At 43.4% G+C, this 19,307-nt stretch overlaps 1 protein-coding gene across 1 annotated transcript in view; it reads right to left on the bottom strand.

Moving 5' to 3' along the window:
* erp44 (endoplasmic reticulum protein 44) overlaps positions 1 to 19,307 on the bottom strand; it is a 128,779-nt gene that overhangs the window by 1,684 nt on the left and 107,788 nt on the right. The window contains exons 10-11 of the mRNA XM_070881120.1: positions 16,504 to 16,645; positions 11,281 to 11,383 (exon numbers count right to left, since the gene is read on the bottom strand). Coding sequence (XP_070737221.1) covers positions 11,281 to 11,383; positions 16,504 to 16,645 — 245 coding nt within the window. The remainder of the gene's footprint in view (positions 1 to 11,280; positions 11,384 to 16,503; positions 16,646 to 19,307) is intronic.

Below are 19,307 nucleotides of genomic sequence, written 5' to 3'. Positions count from 1 at the left end.
AACCTTCAATGACTGATGTACCATGACACCCAGGTCTCTTTGCACCTCCCCTTTTCCTAATCTGTCACCATTCAGATAATAGTCTGTCTCTCTGTTTTTACCACCAAAGTGGATAACCTCACATTTATCCACATTATACTTCATCTGCCATGCATTTGCCCACTCACCTAACCTATCCAAGTCGCTCTGCAGCCTCACAGCATCCTCCTCGCAGCTCACACTGCCACCCAACTTAGTGTCATCCGCAAATTTGGAGATACTACATTTAATCCCCTCATCTAAATCATTAATGTACAGTGTAAACAGCTGGGGCCCCAGCACAGAACCTTGCGGTACCCCACTAGTCACTGCCTGCCATTCTGAAAAGTACCCATTTACTCCTACTCTTTGCTTCCTGTCTGACAACCAGTTCTCAATCCATGTCAGTACACTACCACCAATCCCATGTGCTCTAACTTTGCACATCAATCTCTTGTGTGGGACCTTGTCGAACGCCTTCTGAAAGTCCAAATATACCACATCAACTGGTTCTCCCTTGTCCACTCTACTGGAAACATCCTCAAAAAATTCCAGAAGATTTGTCAAGCATGATTTCCCTTTCACAAATCCATGCTGACTTGGACCTATCATGTCACCTCTTTCCAAATGCACTGCTATGACATCCTTAATAATTGATTCCATCATTTTACCCACTACCGATGTCAGGCTGACCGGTCAAAAATTCCGTTTTCTCTCTCCCTCCTTTTTTAAAAAGTGGGGTTACATTGGCTACCCTCCACTCATGTGTTATAACTTCTGTGTCTCACAAGAAGCATGTTACAAAAATGCAGGTGTATGATATGAAGAGTAAGTGTAGCTCCTCTTGGTTGACGACCAGGAAACAGAATGAGGGTAACTGGGTTTTACTTGGACCAGGGAAAGATTGGAAGTGATTATCCCAGGGTCAGTACTGGGTTCTCTGCATTTATAGTGTTAGACTTGGCTATAGGGAACACAATCTTGAAATTTACCAATGACAGAAAAATAGGTTTGGCAAACAGTTAGGAGGACTGTAAAGAACTTCAGGATAGCAGGCTGTGCAGACAGATGGGAGATTCATGTGGCTAAGTGTGAGGAAATACATTTTGGGGAATAAAACAAGGAATGGGAGTGCTTGAAGCTTCGAGTCACAGTAAACACCACAACTGTGACAGAAAAGCAATGCATGTAAAACGTTTTGTACACCTTCCCTGCTGACAATGGTTTAAAGAACTGCTTCTTTGTACAAAGCAAGAGAAAAATGCACAGGTATAATCCCAAAGTGTGACAACAAAAGTAGAGTACATTCACATCATACATTCACATCAACTCTCCCCACTGGTAACCTGCCCCCCAAAAATATCAATATTAATGTATCCCATCAAGACTCTCCCCTTCACCTAAAGTAATGAGTTGTTGGGTAGTGAAGGATTAGCTTTCCAGACAGCATTTTTAGATACATTTGTAATTAAGTTATAAAACAATCTTACACTTTATTTATTTTTATGTTCATTATAAATTATAATTTGTGGAAGAATAAAATCTTTGGAGGCAGTAAGATGCAAACAGAAACTCAGTGCTTGAACATATTTTTCATTGCAGTATTCTATTTAAACACAATGCTCCACAATAGACTAGATAATACAAGTCCTTATCTTGTGGACTGGAAAAGTCTACACTGCATATTAAAATCATCATTTGGGAATTTTCAATGTAGAGACTACATAGCTTTGAAGTGAATGAAAGCTGCACATGAGGGCAGGAAAAAGAGTGGGAGGGCTGTAATGATAGGGAACTCTATTGTAAGGGGAATAGATAGGTGTTTTTGCAGCCGCAAACAAAACTCCAGGATGGTATGTTGGCTCACTGGTGCAAGGGTGAAGGATGTCTCTGAGCGGCTGCAGGGCATTCTGGAGGTGGAGGACGAACAGCCAGTTGTCATGGTGCATGTAGGTACCAACTATATAGGTAAAAAGCGGAATGCGGTAGTACAAGCTGAATTTAGGGAGCGAGGAGTTAAATTAAAACGTAGGACCTCAAAGGTTGTAATCTCAGGATTGCTACCAGTGCCACATGCTAGACAGAGTAGAAATAGCAGGATAGCTCAGATGAATTTGTGGCTTGAAGAATGGTGCAAGAGGGAGGGATTCAAATTCCTGGGACATTGGAACTGGTTCTGGGGGAAGTGGAACTAGTACAAACCGGACGGTCTGCACCTGGGCAGGACCGGAACCGAACTCCTAGGGGGAGTGTTTGCTAGTGCTGTTGGGGAGGGTTTAAACTTATATGGCAGGGGATGGGAATCTATGCAGGGAGACAGAGGGAAGTAAAATGTCAGAGCAAAAGATAGAAAGAAGAAAAGTAAAAGTGGAGGGCAGAAAAAGACAAAGATCAAAAAGGGCCACATTACAGCATAATTCTAAAAGGACAAAGAGTGTTAAAAAACAAGCCTGAAGGCTCTGTGTCTCAATGCGAGGAGCATTCATAATAAGGTGGATGAATTAACTGCGCAGATAGTGGATATGATGTAATTGGGATTACAGAGACATGGCTCCAGGGTGATCAAGGCTGGGAACTCAACATCCAATGGTATTCAATATTCAGGAATGACAGACAGAAAGGAAAAGGAGGTGGGGTAGCGTTGCTGGTTAAAGAGGAGATTAACGCAATAATAAAGAAGGACATTAGTGTGGATGAGGTGGAATTTGCATGGGTAGAGCTGCGGAACACCAAAGGGCAGAAAACGCTAGTAGGAGTTGTGTACAGACCACCAAACAGTCATAGTGAGGTTGAGGATGGCATCAAACAGGAAATTAGGGATGCGTGCAATAAAGTACAAGAGTTATCATGGGTGACTTTAGTCTACATATAGATTGGGCTAACCAAACTGGTAGCAATATGGAGGAGGAGGATTTCCTGGAGTGTATAAGGGATGGTTTTCTAGACCAATATGTCGAGGAACCAACTAGAGAGCTGGCCATCTTAGACTGGGTGTTGTGTAATGAGAGAGGATTAATTAGAAATCTTGTTGTGCGAAGCCCCTTGGGGAAGAGTGGCCATAATATGGTAGAATTCTTTATTAAGATGGAGAGTGACACAGTTAACACAGAAATTTAAAGAAAGGTAACTTCGACAGTATGAGTCATGAATTGGCTAGGCTAGACTGGTGAATGATACTTAAAGGGTTGATGGTGGATAGGCAATGGCAGACATTTAAAGATCATATGGATGAACTTCAACAATTGTACAGCCCTGTCTGGCGTAAAAATAAAACGGGGTAGGTGGCTCAGCCGTGGCTTAGAAGGGAAATTAGGGATAGTGTTAAATCCAAGCAAGAGGCATATAAATTGGCCAAAAAAAGCAGCAAATCTGAGGCCTGGGAGAAATTTAGAATTCAGCAGAAGAGGACAAAGGGTTTAATTAGGAGGGGGAAAATAGAATGAGAGTGTAAGCTTGCAGGGAATATAAAAACTGACTGCAAAAGCTTCTACAGATACGTGAAGAGAAAAAGATTAGTGAAGATAAATGTAGGTCCCTTAGTCAGAATCAGGTGAAGTGATAATGGGGAACAAAGAAATGGCAGACCAATTGAACAAATACTTTGGTTCTGTCTTCACTAAGGAAGACACAAATAACCTTCCGGAAATACTAGGGGAACGATGGTCTAGCGAGAAGGAGGAACTAAAGGAAATCCTTATTAGTCAGCAAATTGTGTTAGGGAAATTGATGGGATTGAAGGCCGATAAATCCCCAGGGCCCGATAGTCTGCATCCCAGAGTATTTAAGGAAGTGGCCCTAGAAATAGTAGATGCATTGGTGGTCATTTTCCAACATTCTATAGATTCTGGATCAGTTCCTATGGACAAGAGGGTAGCTAATGTAACCCCACTTTTTAAAAAAGGAGGCAGAGAGAAAACACGGAATTATAGACTGGTCAGCCTGACATCGGTGGTGGGAAAATGTTGGACTCAACTATTAAAGATGTAATAGCAGCGCATTTGGAAAGCAGTGACTTTGGGATTGGTCCAAGTCAGCATGGATTTATGAAAGGGAAATCATGCTTGACAAATCTCCTAGAATTTTTTGAGGATGTAACTAGTAGCGTGTATAAGGGGGAACCAGTGGATGTGGTGTATTTAGACTTTCAAAAGGCTTTTGACAAGGACCCACATAAGTGATTAGTGTGCAAAATTAAAGCACATAGTATTGGGGGTAATGTACTGACGTGGATAGAGAACTGGTTGGCAGACAGGAAGCAGAGAGTAGGAATAAACTGGTCATTTTCAGAATGGCAGGCAGTGACTAGTGGGGTACCGCAAGGTTCAGTGCTGGGACCCCAGCTATTTGCAATATACATTCATGATTTAGATGAAGGAATTGAAAGTAATATCTCCAAGTTTGCAGATGACACTAAGCTGGGTGGCAGTGTGAGCTGTGAGGAGGATGCTAAGAGGCTGCAGGGTGACTTGGACAGGTTAGGCGAGTGAGCAAATACATAGCAGATGCGGTATAATGTGGATAAATGGGAGGTTATCCACTTTGGTGGTTAAAAACAGGAGGGCTGATTATCTGAATGGTGACAGATTGGTAAAGGAGGAGTTGCAGCGAGACCTGGGTGTCATGGTACGTCAGTCACTGAAGGTTGGCATACAGGTGCAGCAGGCGGTGAAGGCGGCAAATGGCATGTTGGCCTTCATAGCAAGAGGATTTGAGTCTAGAAGCAGGGAGGTCTTACTACAGTTCTACAGGGCCTTGTTAAGGCCACACCTTGAGTATTGTGTACAGTTTTGGTCTCCTAATCTGAGGAAGGACATTCTTGCTATTGAGGGAGTGCAGCGAAGGTTCACCAGCCTGATTCCTGGGATGACAAGACTGACACATGAAGAAAGACTGGATTGACTAGGCTTGTATCCACTGGAGTTTAGAAGAATGAGAGGGGATCTCATAGAAACATAAAATTCTGACAGGACTGGATGGGTTATATGCAGGAAGAATGTTCCTGATGTTGGAAGAAGTCTAAAACCAGGGGTCACAGTCTAAGGATAAGGGGTAAGCCATTTAGGACCGAGATGAGGAGAAACTTCTTCACTCAGAGCTGTGGGCATGTGGAATTCTCTACCACAGAAAGTTGTTGGGGCCAGTTTGTTAGATATATTCAAAAGGGAGTTGGATGTGGCCCTTACGGCTAAAGGGATCAAGAAGTATGGAGAGAAAGCAGGAATGGGATACTGAAATACATGATCAGCCATGATCATATTGAATGGTGGTGCAGGCACGAAGGGCCTACTCCTGCACCTATTTTCTGTGTTTCTATCATGGTTGAGATTTGAAGTATTTTCAAAAATATTTTAATGTTATGATGTGGAGAGAATAAATTGATGGTACCTAAAAAAACGATTGTTACCCTATTTATATAAAACGACCTTGTGCTTAATTGAGTGTTTCAGGTTTTCTTGTGATAAAAATGTTCAGTTTATTTTTTAATATTCTCAACAACCCCTGTTCATTTCAATGTGAGCAACAAGAATGTGTATGTACTTCCCATATAATGTATTGCTTTGAAGTACAATTGAAAATTCCTAAATGGTGATTTAAATAAGCAAATGTAGATTATTGCAATCTCTAAGATGAGAACTTGTATTATCTAGTCTATTTTGATTTCTACAGCTACAATAAATCTTAAAAATAAGTTATGACAATTTTAAAACTAAACTTTAGTATTACCATATTATTGACCCCATTACCTACATTGCATTTTAGCACATTTCATTAAACACCAGTGTATACAGTAGTATGTTTATTCATTGAAATGATTCAAACTAAATCCAAATATTTTTCATTCATATTTGGTAAAACATTAATTGGTATTTTTGTTTTGCAGGTGGACAGGATTACTGTATATTTATAGCAGTTCCTATTTTATTATAGTTAATATGGGCTGTAAAAAGAAGGGATATTAAAGTATTAGCTGGCCAATCATGGCATTGCTATTTGAGACACTTTCCATTTTTCCAGTGCACAAAATACTTCAAAGTAATTAATTATATGGGAAGCACTTAAAACATTTGGGATGTAATGAGGCACTATATAAATGCAAGTCTTCAACTGCCAAATAACATGACATGATTCACCGGTATAAATCAGGTATTTATAAAATAATATAGTATTAGAAAAGTATTTACAGCACAGAAACAGGCCATTGGCCCAACAGGTCCACGATGGTATTTAACCTTCATCATTTCCTAGTAATCATCTGATTATCATCTCTCAATAGTGTTGTAGTGATCACATCACAGTCTAATTGTTCATTGGCCAGTGTTGGTTATATTTACCCCCAGTAAAAGAAAAAATAGTAATTGGGTAATCAAAACCGAATAATGCCATCCAAGAAACTTTTGTAGATTATAAAAATTGTGCACATGGATTTTTAAATATCTCGGCTCTGCATTTATTATATATTCAGACTTAGTTTCGCTCTGGGTTTATGGCACCCCCTACTTAACACTTCACTGAGATTTCTACCTTGTAATTACTTCTGTTCATTCATTATTCACTATGTAATGCGTCAGATATACTGTAATTGTAATTGTCTTTTCTGCTCAAATTTGCCACTGTTCCAGAACTTTAAAATTCATTAGAAAGTGTACTGTATAAATACCATGGAGTGAGTTAGCACAGGCTGGAATTCAGACATTTGGAAACTGATTAAGATTTGGGGTTCAGTTTTCCTTAATGCCGTTTTTTGGCGTATTTTAAGAGTTATGCCTGTTTTTTTTGGCCCCGACTACTCCAAATAACGTGAAAATTTCCCCGTTCTAATTTTATTTAATTGGCACCGCGCAGCCTGTCCTTTAGCTTCGGGGGGGAGGGGTTGGAGCCGAATGTCTGCGCCGAAAAAGGATGACCCTCCTCCTGCGCATGCGCAAAAAAAAGCTGTTTTTTTAAAAAAAGAGCCAAGCCCTTTTTTTCGGCCATTTCTAAAGAGCCAGTTGTGTGTGACAACTGTGTGAGAACTTTAATTCTCAGTGGAAAAAAAAAAATCGAAGCTGCAATATCATCAAAGGAATACTTGCTTCCACTCAAAGTGAGCTCTCAGGTGACTGTACAGACCAATATGGGAATGACAGTCTCAGTCACAGGTGGGACAGACAGTAGTTGAGGGAAAGGGTGGGTGGGGAGTCTGGTTTGCCGCACGCTCCTTCCGCTGCCTGCGCTTGGTTTCTGCATGCTCTCAGCGCCCTCCCGGATGCTCTTCCTCCACTTAGGACGGTGTTTGGCCAGGGATTCCCAGGTGTCGGTGGGGATGTTGCGCTTTATCAAGAAGGCTTTGAGGGTGTCCTTGAAACATTTCCTCTGCCCACCTGAGGCTCGCTTGCCGTGTAGGATTCAGAGTAGAGCGCTTGCTTTGGGAGTCTTGTGTCGGGCATGCGGACAATGTGGCCCGCCCAACAGAGCTGTCGAGTTTGGTCAGTGCTTTGATGCTGGGGATGTTGGCCTGATAGAGAACACTGACATTGGTGCATCTATCCTCCCAGTAGATTTGCAGGATCTTGCAGAGACAGCGTTGGTGGTATTTCAACAATTTGAGGTGTCTGATTGTATATGATCCATGTCTCAGCCATACAGGAGGACAGGTATCACTACAGCCCTGTAGACCATAAGCTTAGTGCCAGATTTGAGGGCCTGATCCTCAAACACACTTCCTCAGGCGACCGAAGGCTGCAATATGCAATGCGGCTCAAGCATCAAGAATTTCTCAAGATGAAGTGGAGGCACTAATTACTGTAATTGAGGTCAGATGGCACGAGCTGGACACCAGCAGAGGTAACATAAAAGTTTCACCAAAAGAAATTAATAAACGTTGGAACCAGCTTGCAGAAGATTACTGTGTAATGGTGACCACCCAGAGGTCTGGAGGCCAGTGCAAAAAGAGGACCTTGGACAAGTAGTTAGTGTAAGTAATATTTTCATTTATTCACAAATTGCAATTGTAAATATGACCATCTGTATGTCCCACCCAGCAGAAAGACACCCTCTGTAAAAAGTAATATTTTAATCTTTGCAGAGGAAGATGGCACACACAGAGAGAACTTGAACAGGAGGAGGTCTAGTAAATCTTCACCCACTGACACCTTTGATGGGTCCTGCCTGGAGAAAAGCAACCACCACGGCACAAGCTGGGCCCACATTCGAGGGAGAGGGTAAGTCCTGCAAATTCCACATTTGGTCTTTGGTAAAAGTCAAGTACTGCGCGGGCTAGCCATGCTTCGGTTCAGGGGGATGTCTGTCAGCTTCGCTTCAGTTGATATAATGTGCTATCATTCATCATGGTCCTTCAAATGAACCTGCTGCCTGCGCTGTGTGAGCCTACTCATGCCACCCACCCTGCCCCCTCCTCTGCTGCTAACCATTTGTCTGTTCTGTTATATTTTGCAGAACTTGAGGCCAACCCTGACGAGGCTGAAGCAGAAGATTCAGACGCAGACGCGCCTGAAGAGAACATCTTCCAATCCCAGCTTCCAGATCAAGACTATGGGGGTGAGGGGGAGGATGAAGCCCCCACTGTTGTACTCACTCTGGAGGAGGTGCTGGTGACACCCATTGAGGTGCCAGCCTTTTCCTGAGTGGTACGAATGTTGGGACGTTCCATGGTTTCACACAGTCCGAGGCTGCGGGTTCCAGTGGGATGCAGCAAGGCACACCCAGGGTCCCACCGTCCGAGGCTGCGGATCCCAGCAAGCCACACCCAGAGGGAGGAGGGGAAGGGGAGCTCGACAGCGCTCTCCTGAGGTGCAGGATGTAACAGATCTGGTTCAGATGACGGCAATGAGAGGGGAGAGCATTGACCTTACGTGATCACTTCTGGACACCATCAGTGGGGTGGGTGTTGAGGTATCGGGACTGTCGGGAGAAGTAACAACACACGCGAAATGGGAACACTGTCCAGGCACATGAGAGAGGGAATGTTGCAGGTAGATGAAACGCTGTCTGGGCACGAGGGGGGGAATGTCGGAGTTAGCTGCTGCAATAAGGGAACACGCCCAGACCCCGCGGCAATTGACGGAATGAACTGCCATTCCCACTCCAATCCCCAGACCAGCCTCTGAAGAGGCCCAAGCCGGGCTTTCCACATTGCCGCCTACCCAAGTCCCCCATCAAGAAGTGCGCATTATCTGAGATGTTCGAAAGAATAAGCTTGGTAACAACCCGAGAAACGCTGCTCCACCGCCTGCAGGCCAGGGGGGGGGGGGGGGGGGGAAAGGGGGAGGAAAAGAGAGTCAACAACACCAAGCGCAATGGGCGGTTTTAGAATAAGGTGGAGGAGAGATGGGTGCAGCCTTTCTTTGCTGCTGTTGTTACTGTTCTCAAAATAAAAGTTTTTTGTAAGTGATGTAAATTTACAAGTGATCTTAACTGAAAACTTTAAAGTTGGATAACTTTAATAAAAATATTCTTGTAAGTACAAACAAGTGTTTGGAAACTTTTGAATAAAATATATTTTAAATTATAACTGAATCATTTCCATTATTTGTTCCATTAACATAACACAAACATGGTCCATTTGGAATAGTTGCCACTGAGCCTTCAAACAGCAAAGCTCACAGATGAGCTGCTGGCGCAAGGCTCGAGCAATCGTTAAAGGGGCACGACGGTCCGCCCTTCGCCGCCGTCGTGCTACGGGTTCAGATAGTTGCACAGCTTCCTCGTCGTCCTCCTAGTCATTTGCCTCTTCCTCATCATCAGCCACTCTCACCTCAGGTGGGTCTTCTACTACCAGATGCTGCTGCCTCATGATGGATAAGTTGTGTAGCATGCAACAGGCAACAGTGAACTGACCGACAATCTCAGGGGGATATTACAAGTAGCCTCTGGAATGGTCCAGGCATCAGAAATGCTGCTTCAAGATGCCAATGGTCCTCTCAATGATGCTGCGAGTCCCAATGAGCGACATGTTGTATTCCGGTCAGCTTCCGTCCGGGTTACGGGTAGAGGCGTCATGAGCCAGGTGGCAAGGCTGTACCCTTTGTCTCCCAGCAGCCAGCTCTGCCCTTCTGGCTGCTGCTGAAACATGGCAGATATAGCGCTCTCGCGTAGGATGAATACATCAGGTGTGCTCCCAGGATATCTCGCTTCAACTGCCATGATGCGCTGCATGTCGTCACATACGAGCTGCACATTAACAGAGTGGAAGCCTTTGCTGTTCCTGTACATCTCAGAATCCTCCAAAAGGTGCTCGCAAGGCGATGGTACAATCAATGCAGCCCTGTACCTTTGGGAAGCCAGCAATCCTGGAGAAGCCCACAGTCCAGTCACGCATTGCCTGGGCGTTCATGGGGGACTTTATGTAGTCATTCCTCCGGGCATATAGTGCAGCAGTCACCTGCCGAATGCAGATATATGCTGCATGTTGAGAAATGGTGCACACATCCCCAGTTGTGGCCTGGTACGATCCAGATGTATAAAATGAAAGTGCAGCTGTAACCTTTACTTCAACTAACAAAGCAGTCCTCCTGACGCTTCTAGGTGCAGGTCTGCTTTTATTAACTCTCAGATCTCGGTTACAACTTCTTTGCGGAAACGCAGCCTTCTCACACAGTCTGTATCACTCAGGTGCAGGTATGAATGCCTGTCTCAATATACCCGATGTGGGTAAGACCTCCTGCCGAATATCCTACATGCTCTGAGGTTCCTCATGTGATGATGTCTAATCAATCTTCTCTGCAGCACAATCATGCAGAAGCTTTACACGAGGTATGGCAATGTCAATATTTCCCCCATAATTTAATTGTAGCTGTGCAAGCTCAAAACAGCAGGACAAAGCACTCACGTCTTCTTTCTTCTCTCCCCAAGGTCAACGCCCTAGTATGGACCACACCCTGGTCTATACTAGGAGTGCTTAGAACGGGAAGCTAGGCATTCAATAATAAAACTTAAGTCGAATGCAAATCTTGAGTTTCCCCCCCCCCAAAGTACCACCCCACCACCGAATGTCTCCTCACCGGGCTCGAGGGTCGGCCGGCAGAATCGCTCCCTCACCCGGACACAGAGACTCGGCGTCCACCCGCGCCCACACTTGGATATTTTAATTTACGCAACAAAAACGGCACAGATAACTGGGGGAAATAGAGCCCTTTGTCTTGTGGTTTAGATTAAATATTTGTAACTCACCCGATGATAACCAGTACTTCAGAGCTCCAACTCAACTTGGGCATCTATTACTTTATCTTAACAATTGAGATTCTGGACACTTGTGTTTCTTACCTGTCCAGGAGCTACATCAGTGGGATCTGGGCCATGGTGGAATTCCCTGTGTAATTTGCCAGAGTGTAGGTCCAATACAAACTGTTTCAGTGCACCTGGAGTACTGAAATTAAAATTTAACAGTTAACTATCTGGGTAAAGTACAGAGCATGAAATAGGACATAAAAACAAGCCATTTAAAAAGTCAATCCCAATTGATTCTTTTTTGTTAGTCAGAGGCTATTTAATTAAAAGGAGGCAGAAGACAGAGTGTCAGTTTGTACACTCACGCAGGATCCTGGGATTCTTCCATTCCCCGAGGGCACTACAGCAATGACAACCTATTGCTGCCCCTCAATAACTCCCACGGTGCATAGCCCCTGCAACAGCTTTTCTGTATAGCAGCCAAAAAGCAGCCAACAGCAGGTGTCAAACACAGAGTTTACAAATACAAGCACCAGTCAGGTAGTTGGTATTGACAGAAGGCTTTCACAAGGTCCTCTAGAGCAAAGTAATTGCATACATACCAGAGATAAATGCTGAGGGAAGATCAATTTAAATTTCATTTTAGATCATCTGTTTTCACCTACTGCAAAGTGCTAAAATGCAGCAATCAATTTTATCTATAAAATGTCAGATTTGCTGCAATCATGGGAACTGCTGTTAGTTGATCTCAAAAGCTCTGAAGAATACATTACATCTTATACACTGGGCTTCCTGGTAAGCTGCAGACAGCAATTTATGAATGATCTAAACATAAAATCAAATTGTATAGATACTGTGCTTTTTTAAAATCAAGCATCTTGCTATAGTAATTTCTTTACGGTACATCCTCAATACCTGAACTGCAGCCATATTTCAAATCTGACCTGAAGTAAGGGCATACTAAGTAACCTTTAAAAAGATGGAATACTGTTCCGTCAATGCATACTAAAAAATTAATACTTTTAATAGCTATTCTGATACACAGCAGTAAAAGTGAGTCGCTAATGGTACAAATATGCAGTAAGCTGCCAAAGTAGCCATGCATTAAAAATTAAAGGAGTTTATTCCATAATGTAATGGCCATAGCAAGTAAAGTGAAGATGGGTTTACAGTTACAGTAAGTCTTATACCATCCATCCATCATGACCAAAGGTAAAGAAAGATTAACAAATCCACTTTCCAGCAGAAGTCAGTGGATAGAGATTAGGAGTAGGAAACCTGGTTATTTTATCCCTGCCTAATCCAGGGACATTTGAAGCCATTTAAAGGAACCCACTAGCACCCAAATGGAGATCATGCAATAGCACACAAGAGGGCTACATCTGGAACCCTCCTGGTCCTTTATAGCTCAGCACCGTACCAAACAGTGCATTTACTCCATTTTACCAAAGGGAGCTTTGGAATATGACCAATTAGAAAATCTCCTAAATATCTGGGTAGAAGACTTATGTTGGCCAATAATTCATGATTGTACAGTAGAATGAAAATGAACAATCAAAAGATGAGAATTATAAATTCTGCTTGAGACAATCAGTATCAAATGCAATACACCAGTTTTAAAAAAAGAATCGCATATCAGCTTCCCCCCCACCAGCTATTTCAAGCAATATATTTTGCATGTGGAGAAATTCCACTCTAGGGTTTAAGGAAACTTGTATCTGGAAAAAAAAAAGATTTCCTGATTTTTTTCTCCAGTTAAAGCATTTGAGGCTAGAAAGTAATTTTAGATAGAAATATATTGGTATATAAAACAACCACGGGCTTATGTTCATCTATAATAGATACACTTCACATCTTAAAATATTTTCTTACCTTTTTATATTTAAAAATGATTGAAGATTAAGAAAGGGAAGATAGACTATGAAAGTAAACTAGCACAAAATATAAAAACAGATAGCAAGAGCTTCTATAGGTATATAAAGGAAAAAAAAAAAAGAGAGGCTAAAGTAAATGTTGGTCCCTTAGAAGATGAGACCGAGGAATTAGTAATGGGGAACATGGAGATGGCAGAAACTCTGAACAAATATTTTGTATCAGTCTTTACGGTAGAGGACACTAACAATGGGCCCAAGTTTTCACATGATTCGCGCCTGATTTTTAGGAGCAACTGGTGGAGAACGGACTATTTTAGAAATCGCAATTCTCCACATTTTTTTTTCTGCAGTTCTAGTCAGGTAGAACAGTTCTAGTTTAGAACAGAATTTTTTCTTCAAAAGGGGGCGTGTCCGGCCACTGACGCCTGATTTGAAAGTTTCCACAGTGAAAATGTACTCCAAACTAAAGTAGAATGGCGCCAGTGAAGATTTTTGTAGAACTGAAAAAACCTGTTCTACACATTAAAAAATCAGGCGCAGGTTACAAATTAGGCGTCCAGAACGAGGTGGGGGGGAAGGGAACTCATTAAATTCGACAATAAATCCTTATTTATACTTCTACAAATATTATACAAATAAATCCAACCTGAATAAACATTTATAAGCCAAGAAAAGATTAAATAAACCATCTTCCTACCTGTGTGAAAGTGCTTCAGCCAGGGAGAATTCTGCAGCTGTTCGTGCCGCTGAGCGAGGGAGAGAGGGAGGGAGAGAGGGGAGAGAGGGAGGGAGGGGAGGGGAGAGGGGAGGGAAGAGAGGGGGGGGTCGGGGAACAGGAGCGGGTGTTGGGTCGGGTCGGGGGGGGGGGGGGAAAGAGGGGAGCGGGTGTCGGGGGGGGGCGGGTGTCGGGGAGGGAGCGGGTGTCGGGTCGGGGGGGGGGGGAGCGGGTGTCGGGTCTGGGGGGGGGGGAGCGGGTGTCGGGTCGGGGAGCGGGGGAGAGAGAGCGGGTCTCAGGTCGGGGGGGGGGAGCGGGTGTCGGTCGGGGCGGGGGGGAGCGGGTGTCGGGTCGGGGGGGAGGGGAGCGGGTGTCGGGTCGGGGGGGGGGGGGAGCGGGTGTCGGGTCTGGGGTCTGGTCGGGCGGGGAGCAGGAGCAGGCCGTGGGAGGAGCTTCATTCACGCAGCCCCAGTGAGGCCATTGGGCCAGGGCTAGGGGCTGCGTGCTTCGGGCCCCTCCCACACAGTTCGGCGCCTGGAGCTACTGCACTTGCGTGCCGACTGTAGTGCGCATGTGCAGAGGTCCCGGCACTGTTTTCAGCGCAGGGACCTGGCTCCGCCCCCCCCACAGCTCGTGCCGGCTGCGCCGAGTGCCACAGGACCTGTAAGTCGGTGGAGAATACCGAGGATTTTTTTAGGCGCCGTTTTTTTTCTTGTGGAAACTTGGGCCCATTATTCCAACAGTGGATAGTCAAGGGGCTATGTGGGGGGGGAGGAACTTAACACAATCACTAAGGAGGTGGTACTCAGTAAGATAATGGGGCTAAAGGCAGATAAATCCCCTGGACCTTATGGTTTGTATCCTAGGGTCTTGAGAAGTAGTGGCAGGGATTGTGGATGCATTGGTTGTAATTTACCAAAATTCCCTGGATTCTGGGGAGGTCCCAGCAGATTGGAAAACTGCAAATGTAACGCCCCTATTTAAAAAAGGAGGCAGACAAAAAGCAGGAAACTATAGACCAGTTAGCCTAACATCTGTGGTTGGGAAAATGTTGGAGTCCACTATTAAAGAAGCAGTAGCAGGACATTTGGAAAAGCAAAATTCAGCCAGGCAGAGTCAGCATGGATTTATGAAGGGGAAGTCATGTTTGTCAAACTTGCTGGAATTCTTTGAGGGTATAACGAACAGGGTGGATAAAGGGGAACCAGTGGATGTGGTGTATTTGGACTTCCAGAAGGCATTTGACATGGTGCCACATAAAAGGTTACTGCACAAGATAAAAGTTCACAGGGTTGGGGGCAATATATTAGCATGAATAGAGGATTGGCTAACTAACAGGGAACAGAGAGTCGGGATAAATGGTTCATTCTCTGGTTGGCAACCAGTAGCTAGTGGGGTGCCACAGGGATCAGTGCTGGAACCCCAACTATTTACAATCTATATTAACGACTTGGAAGGAGGGACTGAGTGTAACGTGGCCAAGTTTGCTGACGATACAAAGGTGGGAGGAAAAGCAATGTGTGAGCAGGACATAAAAAATCTGCAAAAGGACAGACAGGTTAAATGAGTGGGCAAAAATTTGGCAGATGGAGTATAATGTTGGAACGTGTGAGGTCATGCACTTTGGCAGAAAAAAAATCAAAGAGCAAGTTATTTAAATGGAGAAAGATTGCAAAGTGCCGCAGTACAGCTGGACCTGGGGGTACTTATGTAGGAAACACAAAAGGATAGTATGCAGGTACAGCAAGTGATCAGGAAGGCCAATGGTACCTTGGCCTTTATTGCAAAGGGGATGGAGTATAAAAGCAGGGAAGTCTTGCTACAGCTATATAAGGTATTGGTGAGGCCACACCTGGAATACTGCGTACAGTTTTGGTTTCCATATTTATGAAAGGATATATTTGCTTTGGAGGCAGTTCAGAGAAGGTTCACTAGGTTGATTCTGGGGAGGAGGGGGTTGACTTATGAGGAAAGGTCAAGTAGGTTGAGCCTCTTCTCATTAGAATTCAGAAGAATGAGAGGTGATCTTATCAAAATGTATAAGATTATGAGGGTGCTGGACAAGATGGACGCAGAGATGTTTCCACTGATGGGGGAGACTAGAACTAGAGGGCATGATCTTAGAATAAGGGGCAGCCCATTTAAAACGGATGATGAGGAGAAATTTCTTCTCTGAGGGTTGTAAATCTGTGGTTTTCACTGCCTCAGAGAGCTGTGGAAGCTGGGACATTGAATAAATTTAAGACAGAAACAGACAGTTTCTTAAACGATAAGGGATTATGGGGAGCGGGTGGGGAAGTGGAGCTGAGTCCATGATCAGATCAGCCATGATCTTATTGAATGGCAGAGCAGGTTCGAGGGGCCGTATGGCCTACTTCTGTTCCCTGTTTCTTATATTTTGGTGGAAAGAGAAGGTTCAACAAAATTTGCAAAGTTAAGTCTTCTGTGAGCAACGACATAAAAAGGGGTAGAATTTCCATAAGGATTCTTACACTTTATGGCAGGGAATTGGGAGAATTGCTGTGGAAATTACTGGAGAATATGTTTTACAGTGGTGGCATAACTAGGATTTCAGAATATAGAATGTAATATCACAAGAGGATGCAATGCTTCTACAGACACCAAGGGCACAAATATTTAAGATCTGCATGACAGAGAAGCACCAGTTGATTTTTTTTCCTTCAATATTCTCCAAATACAACCCGTTACAGAAGGGAAAGCTATACTTACTCTAAGTCTTTGTAGTCTGAGAAGACATACATATGCCTAAAACTGTCAATGGCAATAACTGGGCAGTCTGCTGGTGTCTTCTGTATATGTAGTAGAGGATGACGAAACTTGTCACAGTCGGCATGCAGGAAGTTTATTGTACCTAGACAATTTATTCATGGGTTAACATTGTCACATAAAAAGCATGAGGTTCTTTGAGCCGAATACAGCATAATAAACTGACATTGCATTTACATCCAGATGAAAAAATACATTTCTTCCTTCCCTCAATCCCCTCCCGAATTGAGCTGGCTTTTCAAACATTCGAGAAAGCTACTTTTGTAGTGTAGTCACAGCTTTCAAATGGCAGCAGTTAGTTTCAGCTTCCCAGACCAGTGTTGTGCAAATATAGGCCTACTTTAAAGCAATTACTATCCATTTAAGTTATGTTTACATAAGCCAAGAAATATATACAAACAAAAGTACAGATTCCAGATTCATAAAATCTTCAATAAGTGTTTTTGTTGCATTAGATGTGTGCAGATAGATAATTCACAAGTCAATTATATTTACTGTACACTTAGCTGGTGTTATATCAGGATCCTGTTTAAAAAGTCGTCTTGATTGAGCCAGCAACCACATTGCTAAAAATGTGTTACACAAGCAGAGGAACTCCGCTACGTATAGCGTTTATTAAAAATAAATGAGACTTATTACTTCACTATGCTACTGCGAGCTGTAAAACTGTTAGTTTGCATAAAGTCTTCCTATGATATTTCTGATAACTAATGGTGCAATGATTTCCCCACCACGCTATAGATATCTTACAGGCAGGGCAATCACGAGCTGCTTTATTCTTTAGCTGGAATCTTATAACAGCTATTTTTCACTCTTGAATAGCTCTGCTCAAAGGATTAATAAATTCTCCATAAATATTTAAAATTGATATTCTTTAGATATTAATTGTGGTTAATGGTCCATTTAACATTTTTATGAAAGGGTCTGAAGGTTGACTGGTAACACTGAAAATCTTCATTAGCATTTATGATAATTGAACAACTGACATGAGTTCCAAGTGAGCCTCAACAGCAATGTAGCATTAAAATTGTACCAGGAATAATGACTACAACAACAACAAAAAATGTCGACTGCTTTGACAAACTGAAAACTGCTTGCCGGGAGTTTATTACATCTTGGTGCAGCACGGTGTCTTATCTCTAAATATATTTGTGTCACTTATGTGGCTTTGTGCAACCTACTGAATTAAAAAAAAACAGTTGAATTAGCACTTGTGAAAGAGACATCACAATTAGCTGCGCCTCACCCAACCACTACAACCCACCCCCAAGCAGAGCTGTACGTAGTTACAGTCCCCAAAACTAGCAGATTTTCAAAATTTATAATGAGTTAACTCTATAGTTCATGAGTAACCCAAAGGTTTAATATTGGTTGCAAACAGTTATATTTCATGTGCATGTGTTATATACAAGCTAGGATGTTGTAAATGGTTGAAGGTCAATGCAGGCATATACAGTAGATAAAATTATTTAACATAAAATTACTTGTAACAAAGCATAGAATTCAATATATTTGAGGAATATAGAATTACAGACCTGAGAGTCTTAAACAGTGTGGTCACTAAACACCTGATGTATACTTAAAGCATGTTTAACATGGACAAATAACCAAGGTGGTTCATAAAGGTGTAATCAGGCAAAAATAGACATGGAGATAAAGTAAGATACATTAGGAGGGGGTGACCAAAAGCTTGGTCAGAGTGGGTTTTAAGGAGTCTTGAAGAAGAAGGAAGTGTGTGCTTTAGGGAGGGAATTCCAGAGTGTGAAGCCTAGAAGGCTTACGTTTTGGGGTTGCATAAAAGGCAACAACCAGAGGTGTGGGTTGTAGAGCTGGAGGAAGTTACAGAGATAGGAGGGGCAAAGCCAAAAAGGGATGTAAATGCAAGGACAGGAGCAATGGACGAATTGGACTTGATGCAGGATAGGATATGGCCTGCACAGATTTGGATGAGCTGAAGTTTAGAGGGAGGGTTGCCAGGAGAGCATTGGAACAGTTGAGTTTGGAGGTGAAAGAATGGATAAGGGTTTCAGTGACAGACAGGCTGAAGCATGGACAGAAGTGAGCAATGTTACTGAGGTGGAAGTAGCTGTGTTCTGTGATGTAAAGTACACCGGATTGGAAGCTCAGCTCAGGAGTTGAATAGGATGCCGAGATTGTAATCTGCACGATTCAGTATGAGACAGTTTCTGGGATGGGACAGAATTGGTCTCACAGGTATGGACATTGTTAAGGGGGCCGAAGACGATGGCTTCAGTCTTCCCAATGGAGAAAAGTATGGCTAATCCATGACTGGACATTGAAGAAGAAACCCGACATCACTGGAGTGGTTGACATTAGTGGAGAGGTCGAGCTGGGTTTCATCACCGTGTGTTTGAAATGTGACCAGACATCTTTGATTCACGTTGCCAAAGGGCAGCATACAAATGTAGAGGGGGCTAAGGACAGAATTTTAGGGTAGCCAGAGATAACAGAGGGTGGGAAGAGAAGCCATTGGTGGAGATGCTCTGGCTACGATTGAATAGGTCCTCCTCCAACGCCTCTCCTCTATTGTCCAGCTGGGAGGGACTGCACTCGCCCATTTCCAGTCCTATCTATCCAGTCACAGCCAGAGAATCACCTGCAATGGCTTCTCTTCCCGCACGGACCAATATCCAAAAACACGTCAGATTCCTCATGTACGCTGATGACACCCAGCTCTACCTCACCACCACCTCGACCCCTCCACTGCCTGTGATTTGTCACGTTGC

The sequence above is a fragment of the Pristiophorus japonicus genome, chromosome 5, assembly GCF_044704955.1.
Source record: "Pristiophorus japonicus isolate sPriJap1 chromosome 5, sPriJap1.hap1, whole genome shotgun sequence".
NCBI classification, from domain to species: domain Eukaryota; kingdom Metazoa; phylum Chordata; class Chondrichthyes; family Pristiophoridae; genus Pristiophorus; species Pristiophorus japonicus.
Note: the sequence above shows the minus strand (reverse complement) of the source record. Positions and strands in the feature narration are given on the sequence as shown.